The following is a 27,058-nucleotide window of genomic DNA, read 5'->3' as shown; positions in this document are numbered from 1 at the left end:
ACCAGATTCACATTTTGATTTTTTTGATTCTTTGTGAACTTTTACTTAAAGCTAAAAGTTCACTTAAAATTTGCTTGACATTTTATGGAAACATGGCTTCTGTCCCACATCAACTTTATCGAGATATGTGCAAACAGTCGTTCGTGAAAGAATAGACAACAGACATCGTTTTCTGTAGTGGCTTCAATAAATATATCTCTTTATTAGCGCTTTAATATACATTGGAATGTAGAGATGGTCCCAGAGTGTTTGGATAAAGTTGAGTATTGCACTTCTATAATCCAGCTGTGGTGGATGTGGATACAGTATTCGGTATGTCGGCTGGTTCACATGACGATCGTTTCCTTCACTCCCTGAGGAGGAAAAAACATGAAAACATCAGTTTAACTTGGTGAACACATTAACTCTCACCTGCATATTTAATCAGCTACTGTTTCAATGATCGATTGATGCTTTAGTCACTTTTTAAGAGAAAAATGCAGATTATTCACTGGTTCCAGCTTTTGAGATGTGGGCATCTTCTGGCTTTTCTGTCTTCAGCTGGCTGACAGCTGCTTTGTTTACTCTGAGGCAGAAAGCTTGTTACTGTTGAGGTTTTAGTCGACTGAACTGAAATAAGAAACTTTGAATTCAGCCTCAGGAGTTTCTGCAGTGTTTAAGTTGTGGTGGTTCACTTTAACTGCAGCACTGTCGCCTTCTAGACTCATTCACTTCAGTCATGGTGAAAAGGGTCATTAATCTGTACTAATCATGTCACCTCATATGTCAACTTGTTGGCTACATTACATGATGTCTTTGTATTTAGCTGAAGTCAGCTTGTTAGCCTAGCTTAGCATAAAAACTGGAAGCCGGTGGAAACAGTTAGCCTGGCTCTGTTCGAAGCTCATAAATAGACGTAGCGACAACTTTAAAAGCTCAGAATTGTGAGGCTGGACAGTTGTGCTTTGAGCTACATGCTAACCACCATGATTACCAATGAATGCTAACAGAATAACCCTATTAACAAATTACAGCTGAAGGAAAATGTTGATTTTACATTTCTTTACTACATTAATACGACACAGATCCATGACATGAACTGGAAAAAGTTCTGCTGGCATAGAATGATGCATAATTTACTTTTACTTGTACTTTTCATACTTTATTGCCAGAAATTAGCCAGATTACTTTCTAAAAAGTTAAATCTCTTATGGGTAATATTTTTATCAAACTAATATTTTAACACGATATCTTTACTTTTGCATGAGTACGACTTTGGACTTTTCTTGAATCTTCAATGGGTCCTTTATACATCACTGTATATGATTCAAATCTGGAGTCGGGCTAATTGTTCCCACCCTATGCTATGCTAGGCTAACCATGAGTCCTTCTTTGTACTTCATGCACTGACCTAAGATTAACATCCATTGTCTCATCTTATTCTTGGACAGAAAGCAAGTAAGTTAAACTTTCCCTTTAAAATGAAGCAAAATGTTTGTTTAATCTTCACAGTCCTCTCTTCATATTCAGACTTCTGTTGAATACACTGATCTCATGTCGCCTCACAACCTGTACTGGTTTATTAAGGAAGTGACGTCTGCAGAGAAATTCACCTAAACCTGCATTACATTTAAATATGAATATGTAAAGTTAAACTATACTAACTTTATATTTAAACATCACTTCTGCTGTTCTGAGGCTGGTTGTTGTTTTTAACTGTGACGGAAATCTGAGACATCAAACACACAGATCACACGTTCTGTTAGTTACAGAAGATGATTTGAGGGCTTTACCTTAAGTTTATTATCGTAAAATGAACTTTAGACTAAACTTACTGTGAATTCTCAGAGCAGACAACTTATACCATATATGATCAGGTTTAGTAGATGTTTCAAGGCTTCCTGAGGGCCTCCAACTGCTGGGATGAAGTGTCTGACCCTCTCACTGTTTAAGACTTCACCGTACACATTAACAAACATAAAAGTTGAGTCTCTTCCTGTTTTATCTCTTTACATTCTTCACTGTCACTTGTTTACCTTGGTGAGTTCAGGGAAAAGCTCCTGCACGGCGATGTCCAGCAGCACATACGTCATCTGAGGAGACACAAAATAAGTCACTTCAGTAAGAGAGGAAACTGGAAGCTAAGTCACAGAGCTTCACTACTGTTTGACTGATATTCATTTACACAGAGAATAAAAAATACACAAGTGGACTTTAAATCTTATTCGACCTTTTAGTTTTAAATATTCTTACAACCATAGATTTATTACTGATGTTTTGGTGTTAAGTAAAATGTGCCCGTATTGTATACTTTGTACCAAAAGTGGCATCAAATATCTGATTAGATTCATAAGTCTTGTTCAGCTGTAGCTTGTAATTTTCAGATGACATTGGGCCGTCCACTAATAGTTGATGAAATTTTTTGTCAATGAGCAGAGTGTTAGTCGATAAAGTTCTCATGAGTTCACTGGTCACAGAAAAAAAATAATTCACACTTCATCCGGGAGCTGTGTGTAGTCTTTTGGGCCGGGGGGAAACAAAACAGACATGTCCCTTATGACGCAGAAATCGCAAACTGTTGCTAACACGATCTCTGACTGGTCCATGTCAGGATCACAGCCTCTGATTGATCTGAAAGACTCACTTATGGCATGGGACTGGCATTAGATGGCTGACAACAACAATAAATGTTTTCAACACAGTAAAATTGATAAATAATCACAGAAGACATTCGGTGTCAGATTTACAAAACTCCATAAAGACGGCGCAGTTCAACGCTGGATTATAAAGCTTCTGAAAGGGATTGATCACAGTGGTGCTCTTGTTGGAACAGTTAGCTGGGCCAGAAAAGTGAGTCTTTCATGCAGCGCTCCAGAGATATTTAACAGGGGTGTCAATCTTTGGCAAACTCAAGATTTGATTCTATTTCATTCTTGAATGTCCAAGTCGATTCAGAAGATTTGTTATTTTCTTCACCAGAGTTCAACTAAGTTGTTTAATGGTCTCGTTCGTTACTGTGGATCACTGTTCACTCCATTAACGTTAGACTCCTGGTGACTTCATAAAAAGTGTTCTACCCTCGCAGTTTAGTTACGCCTTTTTCATTCCATCAACATCACGCAATTAACATTCAGAAAATTGATGTTGGACATTTGTGAATAGATTCTGAATTGTAGGAGAAAAGAATCTACATTTCTAATGATGCAGCTTCTTAAAACTTCCCATTCCTCTGTGATAAGGCCCTAACCGGTCCGTGACGGTCCGTGCTCGGAGTCTGTGACTGGAATGAGATCTCCCGCGATGAGGTAGTGAACGCCGGGCTGAATCATAACACCCCTAAGCGCCACGTGTGGAAATCAGTTGCAATGGTGTATCTCTCCACCAGGAGGAGCAGTGATGATGGAAGCTGAAGCATTACTTCAGCATGAAATCAGCTGTTCTTACTGTATCATAGGCATACAGTATTTGACGTGTGTGATTCCCACACAGAGCATATTTAATGATTATTAGGCTTCCGGAAAGTGAAAGTAAAATGGCTGGTGAATTAATGATTTGACAGGAAGGAAAATCTGCATGTGCAGCACTCATCTGAGCGGCTGACTTTATCTGCAGTGGTACCGGAACAAACTATTATAGTATATGAGCCGTTTTCTTGTTTGTTATTGTAGTTGTATAAATGTAATTTCTCATGCTGTTGGATTACTGCTAGACCATCAGGTGCGTGTTGAAATCCGAGAGCAAACTTATTTTTTGCCAAAGTGAACATCTTATTTTTGAACGGCTAAACGCCAACAAATCTAGATTGAAGCAGAATATTTTGTTAGGTAAAAACATGTTGTGGATTTTGGTAAATTATAACATTGATCTTTTTTCAATATATTTTGACTCCTGGACTTTTCAGTGCTCTGAAATTATTAGAAATGTTTGGATTACACGAGTCGGAAGTAATCCTACACAAAAAAACAAAGACAAAAACATTTGCTAATATTTTCCGTATTTCCACAAATGTTGAAGGCACATTCGAGCAATTTTTGTGAAGTGATGATGATATCTAGTCTCTGCTGAGTCCGCCTTGAATGCTCCAGAGATAGTGGGATTTCCCAAACTGAATAAATACTGCACACATAAACACAAAAATGCTTAGCTAGCTCGAGGTTGTTATGACTAAAATACCTGCTGAAGAATAAAATTTTCCATGGACAGATTTAGGTAGGCTGCTACACATCTGCAGACTTCACGTGAAATAACTTCAGATTGTTGAAATGTATAGAAAAAATATCGATAACTGTAAAACAAGGCAAACATGAACCACTTTCCTGTTCATTGTCTATTTGTCTCCTAAAGTGTTTTCAGAAACATAGTGTAGTGGCCTGTTTAGCTGTAACACCATGTTGTTTGATATCAGCTGGGGAAAAACACAGCCCCCTTTTCTGTTTTCTCTGGTTATGTAACATAACAATTTCAAAAGTATTTGTGACTTTCTACTGAATAGAGCGCCCACTTTTCAAAAGTAAAAGTAGGCCTACTCATTAAAGGTGCACTATGTAGTTTGGGGGAAGAAATTTTAATCAGAAGAGAAAGATCTTCATTGACTGATTTCATGTGCCTTCACAAACTAAATAAACACATGGTCTTCTTTCTCATGACTGAATAAACAAATGGTCCATTTCAGAATAATATATGTATAGTATAAAGGGTATTTATCCTGTATATGTTTTTTGTGAGGGAAGCGTCATCTCATGGTGACACCCTGCAATTGAATGAATGGGCGTGTTTACAGTGAAATCTAGGTGTACACCAGGAGGAGGGCGGTCTCTCCTCGACTGGGGACCAGCTGGCAGTCAGCTGGCAGCCGAAAGGCCTATGGTTGGGAGGGGAAAATTGAAGCGGCTCGATTCTTTCGAAAGACCATTGATTTATGAGTTTGCAAATGTTTTTTGTTTATTGTATTATGTGTATATAACTAACTACAGCCTTTGAGGCCATGACCACCAACTTAAAACAACAGTTGTGACAGCAGCAACATAAAAACAAGCTTCATCAAGTATTTAATACTAATCAGGTTTGTCTACATTGCCTGCTGTTTCTGTTATTTTGTCCCTGTGTACATGAACTTGTGATCTGAAGTTTTTCTGTTTACCTGCTTGTTGAGGAGAGGCTGCTGCAAACTGTCAAACAGGAGCCGGATGCCTTCGAATTTTGCCTCTTCACCGATGCACTTTACCACAAAGTCTGAAATCAAACACACAAACACATTACATTTTCTGGACCTTTACCACATTAAGCAGTTATCTTTTGTCTGGTGTGACGTGTCTAAAGTCATGGCAGAGCATGTTCATGTTTGGGAGTACAGTTGTCACATTCCTGACTATAATAATAATAATAGTCATCGTAACTGATGTGTGTCTGGATGAACAATGGCAGCTTAGCTTTATCTACTGTTTAATATTATAATGCAGCTAAAGAACATTTAAAGAAACCAGTGCAGAAATCTCACCATTTAAATTACAAATGATCTTTCATTGATTACAGGCACTGATGTTGGTTCCTTTCATGTTTCAGGAAACAAGCTTGATTTGATTTCTGATGAACTCAAAGTTATTCCTTGGAATCTGCAGACCAGCTGAGGTGGAGTTTGGGGAAGTGAAAGTAGATAAGACTGTCTTATCTTTCATTAAACAAGAGTCCATTAGTGCCTGGAACTTCAGTCTCAAGAAAATACTCTTGGCAAATTAGCTAACTAAAATAGCATCCTAATGGGTCAAAAAACTTAGATAAAGCTACCAAAATATTTTCATATAGTTTTTGTTTTGCAGCAGATTTCCTGTCTGGTTCACTTCAGTGTTTCTGTTGCTGGGTCTGGACAATGAAAATTATTTTTTGAGAATGTCGACAGGAATGTCTCTGCAAACTGCTGTGAAACCTGACCTGGTAAATACTTCATCATCTCCTCAAATGTCTGCTTGGCTCTGATCTGTTTGTCCTCAGTGGTTCGCTCCTCGCTGCTCTCACAGAACACGGCGTCTGCAGGAATAAATCACAAAATTAAACTTTCATACATCAGACAGTTCGAAGGTTATATTTCTCCTTCCAGTGACTCCAGCATCTATTTTCCTTCCTGTCTCTGTAGGTCAAAGACTGAAGAGGACAAAACGGCCACACACATAAAATAAACCCACTTCGTGTCATAACTCAAACTCCACTCTGCATTTAAATATATTTCCCAGAAAACCTCTATTCAAATAATTCACATTGTTAATATGTGGTTTAAAAACAACTTCTAGTCATCCCCAGTGTTTAAACAACATTATATCTGGTATCAGTGATACCACTCTGAATACTGTAAATCCTTTGTAAATCAACACAGACACACACAGTCTTTGGTACCTCTGAGCTGTGTGATGAGAGAGACCATGTGGTGCTCCTGGAGGATCTGCTCCAGTTTGGACTGCATGTACTGGTCCATGTAGGCCTCGAACGTGTTCTTCAACAGGATCCTGCCTGCAGACAGGACGTGGTGCAGCCAATCTGACATGTGGAACACCGCCCGACCTGTCGGTTACAACAGCAGCACAGACCGAAGAGTCAAAACACAGACCGACCTTTAGAACAGCTTTAATGCTTCATGTACAGCTCTTACTGTCCACATCCCATTTTTGTTGGGCAGAAAAGCACTGTCAGTGGGGTTGAAAAGACGCTGCAGGTCTTTCTAAGTGCTGTATCGTAGGCAACTGGACTTGTTTCAGTTTCTTGAAGACGTTTCACCTCTCATCCAAGAGGCTTCTTCAGCTCTAACTAACTGGAGGGAAGTTGTAAGCTTTAAACCCTGTGTGGGTGTGTCCTTTCAGAGTCGTTAAGGTCATGTTTGACTTACAAGCTTACAACGCACAGATAAAAGCAACCCTCACCAGCAACATTCAGTGTACATACACTCTGCTCCTACCTATGGACTTCTCTGTCTCTGTTATGAGTTTCAGACTGAAATTTTTTTTTTGGATTAAAAATGTAAGTATTTCAAAGGATGATCCACCAGCTGTGAGTAAGTTCAAATGTAGCCTAATTAAAATGATTATTATTACTAAGTTTGTGCATTACTAAAGTAAAAGTGCTTCCACAACGTTACATGACTAAGTAACAACCAAATAATTCCACATGGCTCCAGGGTAGATGTAGATCATGAAATGGTAAAAGTTTTTCTGCCACACGGCACCATTTTTCGAAACCAGTGGAGTTTAATCACAAGCTGAACTCTCCTCCACTGCAAGTCAACTGTTCACTTACCGACGTACATCATGTAGTCATACATGCCGCCCACTGTGATCATTTCCATGAAGCAATTGTAGTTGTGTTTCCTCTCCGAACTGTCAGACAGGTTTGCATTGTTCTTGAACAGGTCGCTGAAGAGCTGCAGGTCAAAGTCAATCATCAGTGAGTCTCAGGAACATTAAAATAACACAACAGTGGAAGTTAACATGGTCGCCAATTAATACTCAACTTTATGAAAATGATGTTGTATCAAGTTGCAGCATGAATGTCCCTAACTTATACTCTGTGTTTTAACACCTTCATATAATGTATAATATCTTTCTCCCTTTTAAATCCCATTAAAAGGTGCAATTTGTAAGAAATAGTGCTGGAGGGTAGTGTTAGATTTGACCAAATGTGCCATATTTGTGCCAATATGACACCTGATTTTCTGTACAGATAACAAAACTATATTGTCTAAAACAAACTTACTTTGAGAAATAACACATTTTTTTACAATACCTGTTTTTTCTTTAAAAAGGTGTGATATGCAAGACTGTTAATTTTAGGTAATTTTTTGAATGTTTCAAACTATCAACAAAATGAAAAGAAATAACAGTGTTGAAGTTCTGTCAAAGACATCTAAAGTACTATGCTAACCAGCTAGCCCCTGCCCACCCTGTCTTTACGAGTCTTTATAGTGCAAACAATGTTTCCTGTCAGACAAACCCCTCATTTATCCAAACTGTCTCCATGGAGAAAAACATTAAGGTCCATCATAATAACTCCTCCCTGAGAACACAGGAAAGGCATTTCCTCTAAGACCTGTTTCAACCTTCTGTTCACTCACAGGAAGGCTCTTGATAAAGTTTTGAAGATAACTCCCGATCAGTTTAGGGATTTACCAGCGATAATGACACAGGACAAAACATCCAGCTCTTCTGTGAGCAGGAGGAGGGGACTGTCTTACCTTCTTGTTGTTCTCGGCGGAGGGGCTGAGGATGGTCAGCTCTGGTCGGCTCGGTTTTGGTTTGGGCGACTCGCAGGAGTTGAAGAAGGACTGGATGAACGGCTCCAGGTTCTGTCCTTTCTGGAAAACAGATGTCAGGAAGTTTCAGTGTTTAATGTCATCAGTGTCATGTTGAACTAGTCACAGCATTGATGGACAAATCTGTCTTAGACATGTCTTGCTAGGGTTGAATACTGTGTACTGAGCAGAACTGGAAGGAATACCTGCAGGAACACGTGATTTTGAGCATTAGCATTAAAGACAAGCAGTTTTGTTGAATATTTCTTTAAATTCTTTTCTCTTACTATGTTTATTGTAATGCAAATATACCAAGGAAAATTCCTTGTATGTGAAACCTATGTTGCAATAAACCTGAAAATTCCCAAATTCCTCTTAACAGCGTTAATTTTTTTTCTTCTGCAGTACCTTTGAGGTTATTAGGGATACAACAATATTCAATATTTTATCAAACCGTTCAATACACAAAGGCAAACAATACAATACAATACAGTACAATACAATACTACAATAATGTTTGCTGTTTAACTTGATTGGATACTGCATATGTTTTTTATGGAAGGCAATCAAGATAAGTGTTAATTTTTTATAATAGGGTTTGTGGTTTGACTATATCTGCTTTTAATTATTTTTACATGCAATATTGCCTTTGCTAGTATGAGTAGTTTTATATTAAGATATCAAAACCGTACCGTTACCGTGGCCCAAAAACTGTGATGCATACCAAACTGTGGGAAAACTCTACCGTTGCATCCCTAGAGGTTATTCTGGAGAATATTCTGGACAGTCTTTGTCATTTTTTTGGATTGTTGCAATAATAATAAACATACATTAGCATAAAGCAAGCATATTTGTCCACTCCTAAGTTGATAAGAGTATTAAAAACTTGAAAAATATCCCTTTAAGGTACATTTAGAACAGATAAAAAATGTATGATAAATTTACGATTATTCACAGGTTAACTATGGACAATCATGTGATTGATCGCGATAAAATATTTTAATTGATTGACAGCCCTATTATGAAGCAATTATACTGAAACACACGACCACTGAGAGGAAAAAGTTCTTAGCGTCCTGTAGATGTTAGAAAGCTTGCATAATGAGGATAATTATTGTGAGACTAAGGCAGAGAAGATGGGATGGCATGATAGTAAGCAGAGGTAAAATAAAAGGTTCAAAAACACTACAAACATGGCTCCAAATGGGAACCATCCGAAGGAGTGAAGAAGGGCAGAACAGGAGGAGAATATTCCATGCAGCCCAGCTGAAAAAGAAGCTGACAACAGTGAATGAATGGGTGCTGGTGGCTACTTAATTCAGCTTAAGTGACGTTTTAGATAAAAATTGACAACTTTAATTCCTGTTCAGCCTTCTTCTTTGAGGATCCTGGACTGTCTTGTTATTGCCAACAGTACAAAATTCCTGCAGCACTGACTGTACAGTACCGGGAGAATGATGAAAACAAAGAAAGCCTTCAGAGTTGAATTTGTCTCATTTTTCCAGGCAGAGAGGTCAGAGGTCAGCTGGATAACAACACCCCAGGAGGCTGCAGGAGGCTGAAGGATTACTGATTATTTATCTGAACTCTGGTCCTCCAATTAAGAGGAAGTCTGAATCGTCACCTCTGCTACGCCATGCACAACTTCTTTCCACCACTCACAAAAACAACTCCTATCAAGAATTACCAACGGTTGTTCTCTCTGCCAACTGTTCTGTAGCGTTTGGCTCACACTCACACAGGGAAGTGTTATTGTTATATTAAGTTAAGAGTTATTTAATGAGTTCAAACACCATGTCAATAAACTGGTTCTATCCTGTTTCCTTCAACTAAGAAATATTGTAAAAATCAGACCATTACCACATTCATATATTCCGGTCTTGATTTCTGCATCTCACTTTTTTCTTGCCTTAATCAAGCTGCCCTGGCTCATCTTCAGCTCTTCCAAAATGCAGCAGCTAGGCTCTTTACCAGGGCTGGTCAGAGTGTAACGTCTCTGCACTGGTTGCCAGTCAAGTTTAGAACTGACTTTAATATTCTTTTAACTAAATTCTGAGGTACTACACAGCTTAGCTCCGGCCTTTATTTCTGACCTTCTGACCCCATACACCACTGACTGGCCTCTTAGGTCATCTAACCAGAACCTCTTGGTTATTCCACGTGCTTCACTTTAAAACAAAAGAGACTGCTCTTTTGATGTCGCTGCTCCCAGACTGTTTTAAAAAATGAAGAAATTAATTAATAAATTAAAAACATACATCTTTTGACTGGCTTTACAATGATCTTGAGGATTTCTCTGTGTGATTATGGATCGCTGCATGATTTCAGTGTTTTTTGTTTCTGAATGTACTTCTGACTATGTTTCACACTGCATGTACTCTGTGCTTGTTGCTTCTCTTGTACATTCATTTTGGATATGTTATGATATAAAGTACTTTGTAACTTGTGTTGAGAAAAGTGCTATATAAATAAAGTTTTACTTACTTTAATGTTGGTATAAAAACTGCAAGTATCCGTGGATAATAAAAAACATCTTGATGAAAGCTCTGGCTGTGGAATGTGATTCTGCATATTCACAACTCCTTTCATGCACATGAGATCTTTGTGTGTTTTTTTTTTTTTTGTTTGAGACTAATTCTTATAAATATTTGTCCTTATAAACAAATAATAATAATAATAATAATAATAAATAAACAAAGTATGGCAAAGTTAAGGATTCTGGAGAAGTGTTTAAAAATAAAAACATTATTAATCATCACTTCAGCTCAGGAGGGACTCACCTCTTTTATCAGCTTCCCTGGAACTGACTTGAAGATTTTTCCTGTAAAAGAAAAAATTCTGTTAACAAATTGGACTGAACCTGCAGGCCTGTTGTAGACAAAAAAGACCTGATATATATCAATTGACTGTTGATACAAGACATGTTTTGAAATTCATCACAACCAGCTGAGTTTGCTTGAGTATATTAAATTGTAATGGATACAAGTGTTAAATGAATGTAAAAACTTTGTGAATATTCTGACAGAAGTCAGGAGTTTTGGGGGATATATACCCTATTAGTCTCAATCCACACAGATGGACATTAACATTTTAAGACAGAGGTCAGATTCAGCGAGGGGTTGTTCATAGACACAGTCTGATGCAAAATTGTGTCACAAAGAAAAAAATTATCATTTTATATTTTCAATTATCAGTTTTCAATCAGACCAAACGCTTATGAATGGAGTTCTGCGTATATTGTGTTCATGTCCTAAAACCTGATGGCGTCTTAACAAAGGGAAACATGTCAAGAAAGAAGAAATCTCCTATTGTGGCCTCCTGTCTATAAGATAAGTTCTAGGATTAGCCTTTAAGCTATTTGGAAAGTTGCCCAAAAAGTTAATAAAAAACAGAACTGAATTATCACCAACAGGACGTCACGTCACATATAGTAAGATTCATACTATACAACTTTTACCTTGACATGACAAGCTTCAGATAAAGAGGAGATGTATGATGTGAACATACCCAGGTTGACATCAGGCAGCATCCTGTCCAGGAACTGAGACTCCATACTGAAAGGAGACAGGAAGTCTGCCAGCAGCTGACTGTTACTTAGCTCTGGATGCTGCAGGAGTCTCTGCACACGCACACACACACACACACACACACACACACGATAACATAATACATTTACAGTTACTGCTGTTTATCTCTAGAACACAAACTTAAAGTAGTTTTTTTAACATGTTTTTGTCTGTGCATCTTGTATCTACAATGTCTGCTTCCATCAAACATCAAATGGGTTAGGGTTGTACAGCTCGTCCGGTGTAATCCAAGTCTCCAGAAGCCCAGAGATCCCAAACTTATTTGAATAAACACTCTCGACATGCGGTCGAGCTCGTGCACCCACTTCAGACAGGGTGCGTGCTAATGCTCTTAGCGTAGCAGCTACAGTGAGGATGTCTTCTTAAAAAAGGGTGTAACATCTTTTCAAATCAATTTGTGATCTCAGGGCTTCTGGAGACTTGGATTATACTGGAAGAGCTGTATGGAGCTATTTTATGTTTTCTTTTCTGTCCCCAGCTGCTTCAGTTGTTGAGGAGAATGCTGCAATGCTGTTTTGCTGTGAAGCTCCAGAAATGTTTTGTGGACTATGAAACGTCACCTGACTTTCCATCAGCATGAGAGGGAGGAGATAATGACTGAAGTTTTTAACTTCCTTTAAATTCTTATTAATATTGTTTTGTTTTACTGCCCTCTAATGATAATATATAAGCACCTGTAAATCAACATATATTTAGTTATTATGAGCTTTTTTCTTTAGCACTTTAAATCTAATTCTTCTCCCCCGACAAAAAAAAAGCCCTTAGTACCAAAGACAAACAGCGAATAACGATCTACAACAGTTACCTGTAAATATTCCTCAAATTCTTCCCTTTTTGACGCGAGGAACTCATAATTCTTTGGTCCAATAATTCTTTTGGATGGAAGCTGTGCATCTGCAAATGTGCCTGGAAAAGAAGTGATGGAATAAAAAATGTTCTTGTTAGGAAACAATACAAGGCTAGACACTAATATTGTCATTAGAATAAGAAAACTGTCAGTTATTCATTCGAAGTCTGTTGGTAGAGGCTCATTGTTACCGTGGAACTCTGTAAGTTTGGATTCAAGTACGTAGAACTCCAGATATCTTCTGTAGACCGACCACTTCTCTGTTTCATGACCGACTGCAAGAAGAGGGAAAAATCCAGCATGTCTGACTGATGTAGAGGCTGACGTGTAAACAAGTTGAGGCTAAAACTGACATTGAATACAAGGTGCAGATTCCATGTTGAATATGAGAGACTTATATTTCTATTTGGTATAAAAGTAAATCAATCAGGTTAGTTATTCAACTGTCTGCTGCTTATATTAAGTCCATGGAATAAAGTCCTTGAACAAATCTGTAAATTAATCTGTAAATTAAAAAAATATAAAGTTAACCAGCTAGTATTTCTGGTGCTGACTAGCTGAATAATCATTCAAATCCCTCCTCCTGGTGAATTTATTATTTCACCCCACAGTCCTGCTTGATTATAAACAAGATAACTTGAAGAGGAAGTAAGAGTTTAGATCAAACTGGCACATGACATAGTTTGAGTTGTTGTTGATTGTTTTAGTCAGAGCGGAAAATCAGGATTTCCAACTCTCAGGGTCTAAAGTGTAACTGCTACAAACGCTAAAGACATACCAAACAGTGTGTAGCTGCAGGAGCTCATATCTGTGTTTTCCCTTTGAGTTAAAAGCAGCTCAGCGCTGTTGAAACTCTCCACTCCTATGACTCACACACCAGACAAGTCTAATGACAGAGGCAGCTTGTGTTTTACCTCCCCTGTTTACTCACCTTCCTTCCGGTCGTTGCGCTCCACATCTATGCAGAAGACGGGGATCTTCTCCCTCTTGACCTCGTCTTCGTAGATGTCGATGTAGGGGATGGTGATGCTCCACGCTGACAGGTTCCTCAGGGTGCCCGGTGTGCTGGCCGGCTCAGCGGGGGAGTCATCCTCCATCACGACGGTCGCCTCCTCCACCTGCAGGGACAGAAAGAATCAAATCAGAGAACAATTAAAACACCTCGCCTCAATTAAAAAAGAGGAATCTCAGTCACAGACTAATCTCAATCTCTAAGAAGCCAATGATAGGAGAAATCAGCATTTTAACACACTTAAAAGCATCATACAACATGTAATTACAGGTTAATGCTGTGAAATAATGTGAAATCCTTCTTTGGTCTTTACAGAAAAAATGCAGAAGCTGATATTCTACTACATGTTATATATGAAAGATTCTAAGTTGGTTTAAGAGACAAAAAGCATAACTATAAAGACGACAATATGTTAAAATGTAATCTGCCTGATTCCTCAGACTTAAAGAACCACAAACACTCACCGCATCATCGTCGAATTCGTTCATGGCGCTCGGTGGCAGCATGGCTCCTTCCATGGTCGTGCTCTTGAACACACCTTTGATTTTGCTGCCAATTCTGCTGATCCCAAATGACTCCCCACGTTTGGAAAAGTTCCTAGGGTCAACAGAGAAATGTAATGACCCATTTGTAAAAGCAAACATACATTAATACTACACAGTCCCATAAATCACATCTCATCTATTCAGACAAATGATTCTGAAACAATTCTTTCTTTGCTTCCCCTCGGCTTATTCTTCCTTTGCCGTTTCTCTATGTCATGATGATGCTCAAATGTTGGAAAACAGGACTAAATAGCTAATTCATCTGTCATGTTTTCCCCATGACTTGTTGACAGCATTTCACTTCATGCTGTCACAAGTGATAGGAGAAACAAATGAATTTTCTCTGTACGATGCATCAGTCATGCAGCAGACATGCAGTAAAAACAACAACTGTGAACACTACAAGCCATTTTTCTCCCACAGCCAGAGCAGCGTGCAGAACTGAAAACTACTTTCTAATGTTTAACCGGCTGGTTTCAACCTTCTTACAATAACCTGGCAAAGCGCCTGACTGATCCAACAAATCAATCAGGTTTAGCAGTTTTTTAAGCACTTTCCTGTCCCCAAATCCCCAAAGGAACATTTGATTTTAAAAGAGCTATAAGTCAGACTTTTACCACAGCTAAGAGTGTCACGGATCAATGCCAATGATTCAGACATTACTGAACCATCTGAGACGCTCACCTCTAAAACTTTTTCCTTTGGAACAGAAAGTCAGAAGTGTACAGGTGTAACCCAGAATGTTAATTACTGTGCTCGCTCCAGCATTCATTCGTCTCTCCTCCATGTTGTAGAGGACAACAGATACTACTTTATGTGCCAATGATCGCTGCATGTTCATAATCAAAAGGAATAAATATCTTCATTCAATTATGTGTTGCATTTGAATGTGATTATAACATTTTCAAAAATACTCTGATGATATGTGTTTGTAGAAAATGACACTTGTCTTTTTATTACTTTGAGCTGCTTTTCATGTATTAAAAGTGGTGCATGGTTATAATATATCATTTTAGGACTGCCATTAACGACAATTTTTATTGCTGATTAATCTGTCAATTCTTTTCTCTCCTAATCAATCAGTTGTTTGGTCTATAAAATGTCAAAAAAATTATGAAACATGATGATCAGTGTTTCTTGCTTAAATGTTTTGTTTTGTCCACAACCCAAAGAGGAGGAGGAAAGAAACCAGAAAATATTCACATTGAAGAAGCTGCAATCATAGAATATTCAGTTTATTTCTTAAATAAATGACTCGAATGAACCGATTATCCTAATTGGACACAATTAATTTAATAGTTAATCAATTAATTGATCACTTAGTTTGCTAAATAGAGTAAAAGCTTTGTAGGAAAAAAATGATTTTCCGCTTTGTGTGGTATCAAAACAATGATTGCTTTGGCATCATATTAAGACTCAGGTAATATATTGGTAGTGCTAGCCATCAGGAGTTACTGATGTTTGCAAGTGGCCCTGTTGGAAAAGAGACAACTTCATAGTCAAATGTTGTGCTAAATCTCTATTGTAACATCAAGACTCCAACTGTCCACTACTGAGAGAGTAATGAAGGATGGAGGAGACTAAAAGTTTCATTCTCAGGTTAAAAAAAATAACCAATCCCTGCCAGAGACAAACTTGACCCATCATCAACAGATACCCATAATGGACTTCTTAATACCCCCGTAGTGTTGCTTAAGACCTGCTGTCTTAAACAGGTCTATTGTCTCAAACATGAAGTTAAAACAGCAAGCATCAGCATGACTTGTAAACAAACACAAAAGCCCAGCAGTGGCTCACAATGTTAACATTTCTTTGGCAGCCAACATGTGTATGATTCACAGAGCAGCCTTCAGTGAAATATACTGCATCAGTTTGTTTACAGGCAGCAGACTCTGTGAGGTCAGGCGACATGCCGAAGACCTACTTACCTGTTTTCTTCCAAACTGAAGCTATTTCTGGAATAAGATAAATGAGCAAGTAATGATGACAGTCTGGACAGAAGACGTTGAGGACTGTTGTCACTACTACAGTACAATGCAGTACAGTACAGTTAAGTGCAAAAATGCTTGTCAATCTACTACTGTCAAATAACATTTTTGGTGGATGGCATTATTCTTTTTCAAGAAGTAAAATATGAACAGAAGAGTATCTTAGACCAAGTGAATGCAGCTTTTACTATATCACTAAAAATCTAACTGTGAAATGAGCCATGACCCTAACCCTTACTGTTCCAATAGTTCAATAAATGGCATTGATCTTTTCACTTGCATTGAAATTTGTATCCATTAAGGACAAACTTGGTCAGTAATTAAATGCAGTTTTCATTTTTCTTTTCATGGGAGGTGTTTTTATCCGCATGTAGAAAGAGGAAAGTTTTCATGTGAGAACATTTATAACTTTCCTCTCTTTGTGTGTTATTATTCACACATGAAAGATAAATCAAAAGCAAACTAAAAGTCTGAATTATAAAACAATCCACATCACCAACCTGCTGATCCTGTTGTTCCTTGTCGGAGACTCGGCTCCTCTCAGCAGGTGTCTGAAGTACTGAACATAGACAGGAGACACAGTCAGTGCATAGATTACAACTCAGCTACGAGTTGTGCTTTTACAAAATGGTAAACATTAAATTTCTTTATGATTTTTTTTTTTATATTAACAATAAAGACCTGTGTTGAAAGAAGTGTTCCGATCTTTCAGTCAAGTAAAAAGGTAAAAATTCTCTGTTACAAGTTGATCTCTTCCATTCAAAATGATACATGTGTAGTGTATATTTACAAAAGTTTATCAGTTTGAACATTAAATATCTTGTCTTTATGTATTTAATTGAATGTAGGTTAAAAATGAATCAATGCAATGCTTGCCTCTAACACTCTGCTTATTCTTGTTGCCCTTCAAATATTCTGTAACATTACAAACAGCCAACAACAACTGAATTCTGGGGGAGCTTACACCTGATGCGTGTATCTCAAAGCATGGCGTCATGCATTATCATACAGAACCTTCACTTCTAATCTCAGTTATTCATTAAAAGCATAGTTTTTTTGTTTATATATTAGAGCCCTTCAGAAGTAAAATGCAGACGTGTTTGTGAGTGTTTTGAGTTCTTACTTCATCGCTGTGGCAGAACATCGGGGTGAAGACTCTCTCTAGCAGAGATAGGACGTGTTCATATGCCTCAAACAGACAGCGCATCGTTTGCAGCTTCACCACACCGGTGTATGGACCTTTAGCAACTGAGAGAGAGAGACAGCATATCATTAAACTGCTTCTCTGTTTAGAAAGTTAGAAGGTTTACAGTGGAGAGAAACAGAAAAGTACAACAAGTCCTTACTCTAATAGCACTCCACTCTAAATTGTTTAAAGAGTAACTCAACACCAGGCTGAGACGAGTGAAGGTTTCGTGTCCATTTCACTTCCGAACACATCAAAAATCACTGATGAGTGGGCTCAGAAGTGTCTGATCTGTGTGGCCAGTAACCAGTTCACCTGTGCATCACTGCAGCCACATGAGAAGAAAAACCACTGGAGGCCAGAAAAAAGAAATCCAGCTTCAGGCCAATGAACAGTTCATCTACAAGCTAAAATTCCTCAATTGCGATTATTGCTCAAATCATACCACAAATAGTGGTAAGCTAATTCAACAAAATTTAGATGAAGTATGTAATTCATCAGTTATTACAAACATATTCCAACACATTAGTGTTTAAACTGCCATGTCATTTTCAGGCTTTTTTGACGGCTTAGCATTTTGATGCTTTCACAGTAATTAGGATTGCACAATAAATATCTGACCGATGCATTATCGGCCCAATAATGGAAAATTTACATTATCGGTTAAGAAATTATAGCCGATATTACAAAGCAAAATTGCTTTTGTTGACTTAACAAGTGCAGCATCTACACACAGTAGGTGGTGGTATGGACCAAACACAGAGAAGAAGAACAACAAACACACTGTTGTCAGATTTTAAAAATAACAGTCACAACCTTGGCAGCAGAGGCCAAGATATTCTAACATCAAGTCCTTAATATGGATCCAGAGCCAAAAACAATAGAGCCTACCATTCCCATAATGCAACTCAGCTGTGTCTCTTGAATGGAAGACATAATTGCCTTTGTCTTCCATTTATGTTGAACTGTAGTTCCCAAAAGCCAAGTTGAGAACCCTCATGAAATTAATTATGACAAAGTCAGAGATTTTTTTTCAACTTTAAAAGGCTTCTCGAGAGCCACAGCAGACATTTTAGTAGTGGTATTGAACTGATTTTGATATGTAAAATTTGTAAAATTAGTCGAGTGCCCCTTTACAGTGATTGCCTCACATGAAAAATGAAAAACAAACAGATTGGAGTTGTGATGTAGTGACTCACAGCTGCACTGACAGTGAGGTAATGAACATTATGTCCTCTTACTGTTCCTTATCTCCTCCACGATGAACTTGTCGAAGCTGATCTTGTCGATGCTTTCATCCAGGCAGTATGTCTCATAGATGTGCACCACCTCGCCGTGTAGACGCTGCAGCTCAGAGTCACTCAGCTCTGGACTCAGGATCTTATCGTTAAACTCCTCTGGAGGAGACAACAACAGGGACAATCATGAGTGTCCTGATATGCGTATGTCACAGGGGCAAATACTTCACAAACCACCCACAATTCTTCCTGAAATGTCCTTCTGTCTAAACATGATGAGTCCAGGGTTAGAAAATGAAAGGCTGGATGAATGAAAATGGTAAACTCTTCATTTATGTTGATCATTGAGGGCCAGCAGGCTAACTGACTTGCTTGAAATTTGAAGGTTAGCTCAGCCATTGAGCTGTATTCAAGGATCAAGTTTATGATGGTTGCTCTTACCCACAGTGAGGCAGAACTGCAGCACATGCACGGCTCCTTCCTGCTTCAGGAAATTCATGAAACGAAAGAGGAGATCCTGCTGGTCCCTGATCTCCTTCAGCTCCAACTTCAGCACCTGCACAACCAGAGGAAGACACTGCATTACAGGAAATGTTTCAAAAAACACTTAATTAAAACAAAAAGATAAAAACATGCAAGATGATACATAGATACACAGGATGTTAAGCGGTGGCGAAGGGGGACAAGAAGTTAGAAACTGCAGTAAAGGTACGAAATATTTCTCTATATTCAATGTAACAGAAATCAGTCGATCTGTAGTGGATAAGGTCTCTCTCTGTCTCAGCGAGATACTCACAGACTGCTTCTTGTTGCTGACGTCTGCATATTTCTGTAAAAATGGAACCAGGGCAGACGGAGGCTCTGTGGCTGGTTCTGGCTGGAGACACAAAGAGAAAGTTGAAAAACCTTGTTCAATAACCTGGATTCATAAAAAAACATTAAATATGTATACTGTGGAGCAACAGGTTTTATTGTCTTGCATTCTAATTTATCCTAACTGAAAAATCCACTGCCTTGTTTTGAAAAAGTAAGATTTCTAGGGTATACTCAGTATGTATCCAATATGTAATGATATGTAATGTAATGTAATGTAAAGAGTATTCCTGAAATATTCTTGTCACTTACTGGAGTGTCATCGACAAATATCAGCACCATTAGGTTCACAGTATCCTGAAAAAAAACAAACACAAACAGCATCTCAAAGTCATGATTATGTGTCGACTGGAACATTAGCTTTTGCTGAAGTTCATCAAGTTTATTAGTTTCATATCTATCAGTGTCAGGGCATAAGATTTTGTGGAATTATAATTAAGTGTTTGTTCAACCAAAAAACCCTTTTGTTTTCATTCCTTTAAGACTCATTGCAACTGATAATTACTGATATTCATGACATTCTCTGAGATGGTAATTGTACTGTGAAAATCTCATACCGTGGGAACCCTAGTCCCCATTCGTCACTTGGACACAAAACATGGGAAAATAGGGTCCAGATTGAAAAATACTCAAAAAAACAATTTAATATAACATTTCAGATAATTTGTAAATAAATAAATAAATTCCATAAAATATTGATTTCATTGTACATTATGACCTGCTTATTCATTCATTCATTCATTCATTCAAGCTTCTTAAAGACAAACATGAATCCCGTTCTACTCACAGGGTCAGCAATGAAATCCATGGTTGGTAACATGACAGATCCAGCCATCACCTCCCGCAGCAACAGAGCCAGAGACCTGAACAAAGACAACACACAACCACCACAGTTGCAACCTTTAATATATCATCAATTTGTTTGGTCATATAGATACATGCAGTTTGCTTCCTTCCCATAATTAAGGGATTGTGGTTTACATTTCCAAATCTAAATCCAGTCTCACATGTCATCCAGTCAGTTAGGAGTCTAGTTTGTGTCTGCCTACCTGCAGTCTGTTGCTTTGGGAGGCATGACATACGGAAAAAGCATCTCCGTCAGCTTCCTCAGGTAGAGCAGCTCGTCTTTTCGGCTGCGCAGAGCAATGTGAAGATCAGCACCATATTCATCCAGAGCTGCCAGTTGTAAACCCTCCGTATTCTTCACTGCAGACAACACAATGAAAAATATCAGTGGATATTATTATATTATTCTTGAATTAATTTGAAAAGCTGAAATCTTCACTGTAGCTGCTAAACTAAAAGTGTTAGCGTGTACCTTGTCTAAAGTGGGAACACAAGTTCAACAGGTGTCGGGGATTCTGGAGACTTAGATTACATTGGAGGAGCTGTATGGAGCCATTTGATGTTTTTTTTTTTTGGTTGTTTTTTTAGGTTTTTAAAACAAGTCCCCAGCTACTTCAGTTGTTTAGGAGAATGCTACAATGCCGTTTTGCTGTGAAGCTCCAGAAACATTTTGTGGTCTACAGAACTTCACCTGACTTTCCACCAGGGAGATGATGACTGAATTCTACTTTTTGGATGAACTTTTCCTTTAACAGATGCATACCTTTTTCATGAGCTTTTGCAATAATTTCGATGTGCTTCATTGCAGCTTTCATCACTTTGTCTGCAAACACAGAAGGAACATCAACCTGCAAAACAGAAGTAAAAAATGATTGAAAGACAATTATCACAATTTATCTCTGGGATTAAAAGACACAATGACAAAACATTTTTATCATGTCTGTCTGTGATCTAGTGTGATCATGCCTCAAGCTCCTTTTTGAAACTGGTATTTGAAAGTATAAATTTCATCTGTCTGCTTTATTCATGCGGCTGAGATCAACTACAAACTAGATGACAGCTCACTGAGATGAAAATCATTGCAGTGAAATGTGAGACCAAACAAAATGTCTTGTCATGATGGAACAACTTGCATTTGACTTTTCTGACCTCCTTTGTTAATTAGTTAATTATTATATAAAACGATTAACTAAGAAAATAATCTGCAGATTACTGACAATGAGAATGGTTAGTTACAGCTTTTATTCTGGCGGGCTGAGCAGAGTTTAAGCGTCACCTTCTGAGCCCGTCGGACGAGCACTGATGCGAAGAAGCGAAAGGTCATCCTCACTTCATCCACACACGCCTCGTCGTCTGTGATGTCCCTGAAAACCAGAGGAGAGTTTATAATAACAACTTCTCCTAAAATAACTTTCTTTAAACAATAACACTCTTTGGGATTTCTTCTCACCTGTACCAGGGGTACACAAAATTCTCGAGAACTAACTCGAATACCTACAAGACAGCAACAGTCAGAAGAGGTCAGAAATGAGACACAGATCAACAAAATTAAAAAGTCATTTTGTGAGTTAATGTCAGAAGTTAGACAAATATTAAAGATTTTGTCAGTATAACATTTACACTTTTTAAAATAATTAACAATTGACGTGTTTCCATCACTGAGGTACCTCTGCTATTGAAGCGTCCACTTTTGAATGAACCTTCAGGTCCAACCATGGCTGATAGTTTTCAAGGAGCAGCGTCGGCCTGCAAAGAACAAAATATTTGATCCCATCATCAGAATGTGCTTGCTGAATGCATCTCAGCTCAGCACACTTTAAAACTGCAGAGATCATAAGCTGCTTTAGTGTGAAAATTTGCTCCAGCTAAGATCCAAATACTTGTGAGCAGAGTCCATGACAGGCTGAAGAGTTTTTTGTCAGAAGTACATGCATTCATCCTGAACTGACACGGTACTGTCTGTTCACTAAGTATCACATGAAGTGTTTATCTGCTCAGAGATCTGTTAACATACCGGTGACGTTTGCACTTGACTTTCCCACACACAGCACAGCTGTGGCCCAGAGGAAACAACTCCTGCTCCTGCCGCTGGTGGAAAAAACAAACAATCACTCATTCCCTTAATCTACTACATCACATATTATAAATTATGTCCAGACATTTTCTGAGTGCACACTTGACAACCGGCTCCACAGTTATTTAGATGTAGTTCAATATCAGAACAACAGGCTTCACAGCTTAAAGTGAAACTCTCGCCAAAATGCAACCTAGGCTTTTTTTGTGAAGGAACCCGAGTCAAACCTTTGTGCAAAAGCATAATTATGACGAAAAAGCCACTTTTAAGATTTACCGTAGTTTCGTTTTCGGGTCAAAATCATTTTCAATTGCGTGCTAGGGGCAACATTACGGTAGCATCAAAATCGCTATTTTTAAAACACTAAGAAGACTCGACACAACATGAAACTTTGCTCGTAGTATCACCAGGGTCTCTACGCATGAACACGAGCATTGAGAACATTGTTTGTGTACACAGAGTTTACTAAAAAGAAGGTTTTTCAACAACTCACGATAACAGTAGCAGTAGCCGTCCTGTCAGTCGAGAAGAGTCGATCCCCGAGTGCGACGCTTTAGGAGCTTTCCACCTTTACTCTCCTCCATGTTACGTCGCACTCGGGGATCGACTCTTCTCTGGCTTTTTCGTCGTAATTATGCTTTTACACGAAGGTTTGACTCGGGTTCCTTCAAAAAAAAAAAAGCCTAGGTTGCATTTTGGCGAGAGTTTCACTTTAACATGTCAGATGTGTGACATACTTTGTTTCTTGGCTTTGTGGTGAAGAAGATATTTGGGAGAAGAGTCTCTGGTCCAATGGAACAATAGAAAGTGATAAGACCAGCAAGGAACGACCAGAACACCATCAGAATGTGGATATACCTGCAGGGACATGATTATACCGTTTTAATTAACCACAAGGAAACATTGATCAGAGTTTAATCTGGGGCTCTTCTTTGTGTTCACTGCATGTGCACTGCATCTATTGCCATTAACAAGTTTTAGATAAAGTAATAGCTGTTATTGTCCCATTCATAGGACCATATTGTAGAGCTCTTTTGAAGATTTACATTTTTTGTCTAGACTTAAAAGGTTAAGGCAGTGTATGATTATGATAACATGTCAGTGAAAACAAGGAAAAGAGAAATTCTGGCACTACCAGCTTGTCAAGTATACATTAAGAGTACTTTCCCATTTCCTATCAAATAAACTGAATTAATTAGTACAACCTATCAAATAATAAATAAAAATAACAATACTTCAAGGTGGGCAGTGAAAGCTGCATATATCAGAGCGTGATGCATAAATACTGGATACATTCAAGAATTCACCTGCAAGTTCATCAGGGAAAACGTGTGTTGATCAAAGTTTAGATTAAGGCTTCAACTAACTATAACTTTCAGTTTTTTTAATTGAACTTAAGGTTATTTTACTGATTAATGGTTTAATCATCTCATCTATGAAAAATATCAACACTTTGTGAAACAATAGCCAATCACAACTTCACAGACCCCAAAGTGACATCTTCAAATGTTTTGTTTCATCCCAAAACCTCAAATTATTACTATATTTTACTGTAAATAAATCAAATCAAATCAATTTAAAGGCGCACTATGAAGTTTTGAAGAATGACTTTTGATGATGGGAGAGTTGGGCAGCTGCGTAAAGTCTTCTCCAGCACATCCCAAAGATTCTTGATGGGGTTAAGGTTTGGACTCTGTGGTGGCCAATCCATGCGTGAAAATGATGTCTCATGCTCCCTGAACCACTCTTTCACAGTCTGAGCCCGATGAATCGTTGCATTGTCATCTTGGAATATGCCGTGTCATCAGGGAAGAAAAAATCCATTGATGGAAAAACCTGGTCATTCAGTATATTCAGGTAGTCAGCTGACCTCATTTTTTGGATGCATAACGTTGCTGAACCTATCTGACCAACTGAAGCCACCCCAGATCATAACACTGCTCCAACATGCTTGTACGGTAGGCACTAGGCATGATGGGTGCATCACGTCATCGGCTTCTTTTCTTACCCTGATGCACTCATCACTCTGGAACAGGGTAAATCTGGACCCAGAAGACCACATGACCTTTTTCTATTGCTCCAAAGTCCAATCTTTATGCTCCCTAGCAAATTGAAGCCTTTTTTTTCGATTAGCCTCACTGATAAGTGGTTTTCTTATAGGTACACAGCTGTTTAGTCCCAATCCCTTGAGTTCTCTTCACATTGTGTGTGTGGAAATGCTCTAACTTTCACTATCAAACATAGCCGTGAGTTCTACTGTTGATTTTGTCCGATTTGATTTCACCAAATGTTTAAGTGATCTCAGATCACATTCATTCAAGATTGGTTGACAACATGGTTGTTTAAGAAATGAGAAGCTACTCACTGCATCAGTTAGGGTTCAATAATGTGTGGCCAGCTCAAACATATTAATCACTGCAGTAATTATCCAATGGAAGGCTCTTACTTATTTGCTTTATTAAATCCAGGTGGTGACTTTGTTTGTGGCCAGGCAGTGTATATAGTGTCTTTGTAGGTTATTAGTGTTTTTCAAGTCATATACACCTTACTGCCACCATTGCTGCTGCACCTTCATCAATCAATCAGTACACTTCCAACACTTTAATGGCTGTTTTATACCTTCTGTTTTATTGATATATTAGTTTATGTTTACACTTGCATTTGCATGGCCTCATGTTCAAACACGTATAGACAGATATATACATGCACCTTATCCCTGCAGTCCATATTTCTATTCTGTATACTCTGTTTTTGATTTTCTTCATTTATTATTGTATTACTATTATTATTATCATTATTATTATTATTATTACTATTATTATTATTATTATTATTATTATTATTATTATTATTATCAGTGGTAGTAGCAGTACAATTTCTTATATTCATTTTATTTATTAACCATTTCTGCAGTGGAGTCTCTAAGAATAAGAACTTCACTTATCTTCTATCATCACTGAATAAATCAGGTTTAAATAGTGGCAGTGCAGATAGGCAGTTTATAAACAAAAGCTTTGATGATTTAATGACCCACCGGGGTGAAACACAGATACACTCTGGCCTGATAAGACTACAGTAGCAGGTCAGACATCACATGATGTCGTCCACCCTTCCCAGGATTATCTGACACTGTGCAGCTCAGTGAACAGACTTTATTTAATGTAGTTTACCTGTTGAGAAGCACAGTCAGAGACAGCATGGACAGCAGCAGGAAGCAGAAGACTGGATACTGACGTCCAGCTTCTCTCAGGACGTCAATCTTAAGTCCCCGCTTCAGATACGTTACAACACCCTCCATCCTGTAGAAGGACCTGTTGATACCAAGGAGAAACACTCACTGTAACAGCTGACACTTTAAAGTGACTGTTCGGTCTGTTTTAATGATTTATATCGATTACGAGTGAGGTTAAACATTTACAGTTTGAGTTTAAACTAGTTTAGTCGAAGGTAGCTATCCGGAGCCGTTTAAGCTAACGCTAGCTAACGATAACATTCGTTTTTTCAACTTACAGCGTCAACACCACCGGAGCACCTCTTCATAGAGTCAAACACATTTTATCCACAAGCATAGTCTTCGTCTGTCCGCCAGACCAGTCCGGAATTCAAGTTACTTTCGCCAGTTTCGAAAGTTTTTACTTCATGTTTGGCATATTTTAAAGTCCCGAGATGCTTCCTTGACAGATGGATTGTTTGCTAATCCGAGCAGGGTTGCCAGATCCGTCAAAAACACGCGTGATCACGACTGAACATGGCGGTTCGTGTTTTTCAAGAGAAAACTACCACCGGTGGTCTTCTTAAAACACAGTTTAATGGGATTAAATAGAAAACAGTGATGCTAATCAAACTAATGGTCCATTCTATTGAAAGAGATAAAATCAATGGATTCACTTGTGTTTCATGAAAGTTTAATATTTGCATTGATTTGCTAGAATAACAGAGAACCTAAGGTAATTTAAGATATTTCATTTAGCTATTACTTTAAATACAAGAAAATATCCTTAGATTTCTAAATGTTTAAACAATCAATCAATCAATCAATCAATCAAACTTTATTTATATAGCCAGTCAAACAAATCAAAATGTTTGATAGATGATAGAAATAAAATAAAATACTGTATGTGAAATTTGATTTAAAATGTTCATGTACAGACAAAATGTGGACAAAAACTCTTTATTTATCTTTTCGTGTGTATATTGTTTGTTCTGTTATGTCAGTGTCTGCATTTTATGGATCACTGTATTAGAAAAAATGTTTAACCTGTTACTTAAAGCACCAAATGTGTCTTTTACGAAACGCACATGGCAACCCTGAATGCCAGCAACGTCACTTCCGTTTGGCCGATCCATGTTTTTTGTAAAATCGTAGCGCGTCAGTGGTGACTCTTATTACTATGAAATGTTTACCCAGTGACCTGTTTACCATTTAAAAATACATTCAAGTTTAATTTATTATTCTTATGAATATTCATAATTAAGATATGTGGAAGACGTTGTGCAGGGTACCTTCACTTGAAAGGGTTTCTTCATCCCAGTTCAGGACTATTTTTTTTATATTTAATGTATTTGTCAGTTGAGAGGTGAGATGAGTATTTGTAAACTTTGAGGAAATCC

At 38.0% G+C, this 27,058-nt stretch overlaps 1 protein-coding gene across 2 annotated transcripts; it reads right to left on the bottom strand.

Annotated features, from left to right (window-relative positions):
- Positions 1 to 168: 168 nt before the first annotated feature.
- On the bottom strand, positions 169 to 26,142 carry snx14 (sorting nexin 14). 2 transcript variants are annotated; one of them, XM_073493305.1, is made up of 30 exons: positions 25,958 to 26,135; positions 25,618 to 25,758; positions 23,185 to 23,305; positions 22,388 to 22,461; positions 22,041 to 22,119; positions 21,824 to 21,867; positions 21,650 to 21,737; positions 21,137 to 21,221; positions 20,577 to 20,733; positions 20,315 to 20,390; positions 19,780 to 19,824; positions 19,451 to 19,531; positions 19,096 to 19,210; positions 18,658 to 18,813; positions 17,354 to 17,478; positions 16,731 to 16,789; positions 16,171 to 16,197; positions 14,162 to 14,294; positions 13,617 to 13,803; positions 12,877 to 12,960; positions 12,644 to 12,744; positions 11,759 to 11,870; positions 11,032 to 11,072; positions 8,195 to 8,314; positions 7,261 to 7,384; positions 6,367 to 6,531; positions 5,908 to 6,003; positions 5,120 to 5,211; positions 2,016 to 2,072; positions 169 to 353 (listed from the first exon to the last, which is right to left on the bottom strand). In XM_073493305.1, the coding sequence occupies exons 2-30, from the start codon at positions 25,743 to 25,745 to the stop codon at positions 327 to 329; spliced, it is 2,799 nt and encodes a 932-aa protein (XP_073349406.1). In that variant the 5' UTR covers positions 25,746 to 25,758; positions 25,958 to 26,135; the 3' UTR covers positions 169 to 326. The 2 variants fall into 2 exon arrangements, with proteins under 2 accessions (XP_073349406.1, XP_073349407.1); XM_073493306.1 differs by lacking the exon at positions 16,171 to 16,197 and having other exon boundaries at positions 25,958 to 26,142.
- Positions 26,143 to 27,058: the final 916 nt, after the last annotated feature.

Source organism: Pagrus major, chromosome 22 (assembly GCF_040436345.1).
Source record: "Pagrus major chromosome 22, Pma_NU_1.0".
Taxonomy (NCBI): Eukaryota; Metazoa; Chordata; class Actinopteri; order Spariformes; family Sparidae; genus Pagrus; species Pagrus major.
Note: the sequence above shows the minus strand (reverse complement) of the source record. Positions and strands in the feature narration are given on the sequence as shown.

Bases quoted from the DNA above. Each gene is read 5' to 3' on its own strand.
- snx14 (XM_073493305.1), bottom strand. From the start codon at position 25,745: ATGGAGGGTGTTGTAACGTATCTGAAGCGGGGACTTAAGATTGACGTC. The intron at 18,814-19,095 runs GTAAGAGCAACC...TGTCTCCTCCAG, and splicing joins GCAGTTCTGCCTCACTGTGG to AGGAGTTTAACGATAAGATC. The intron at 6,532-7,260 runs GTAAGTGAACAG...TGTAACCGACAG, and splicing joins TGACTACATGATGTACGTCG to GTCGGGCGGTGTTCCACATG.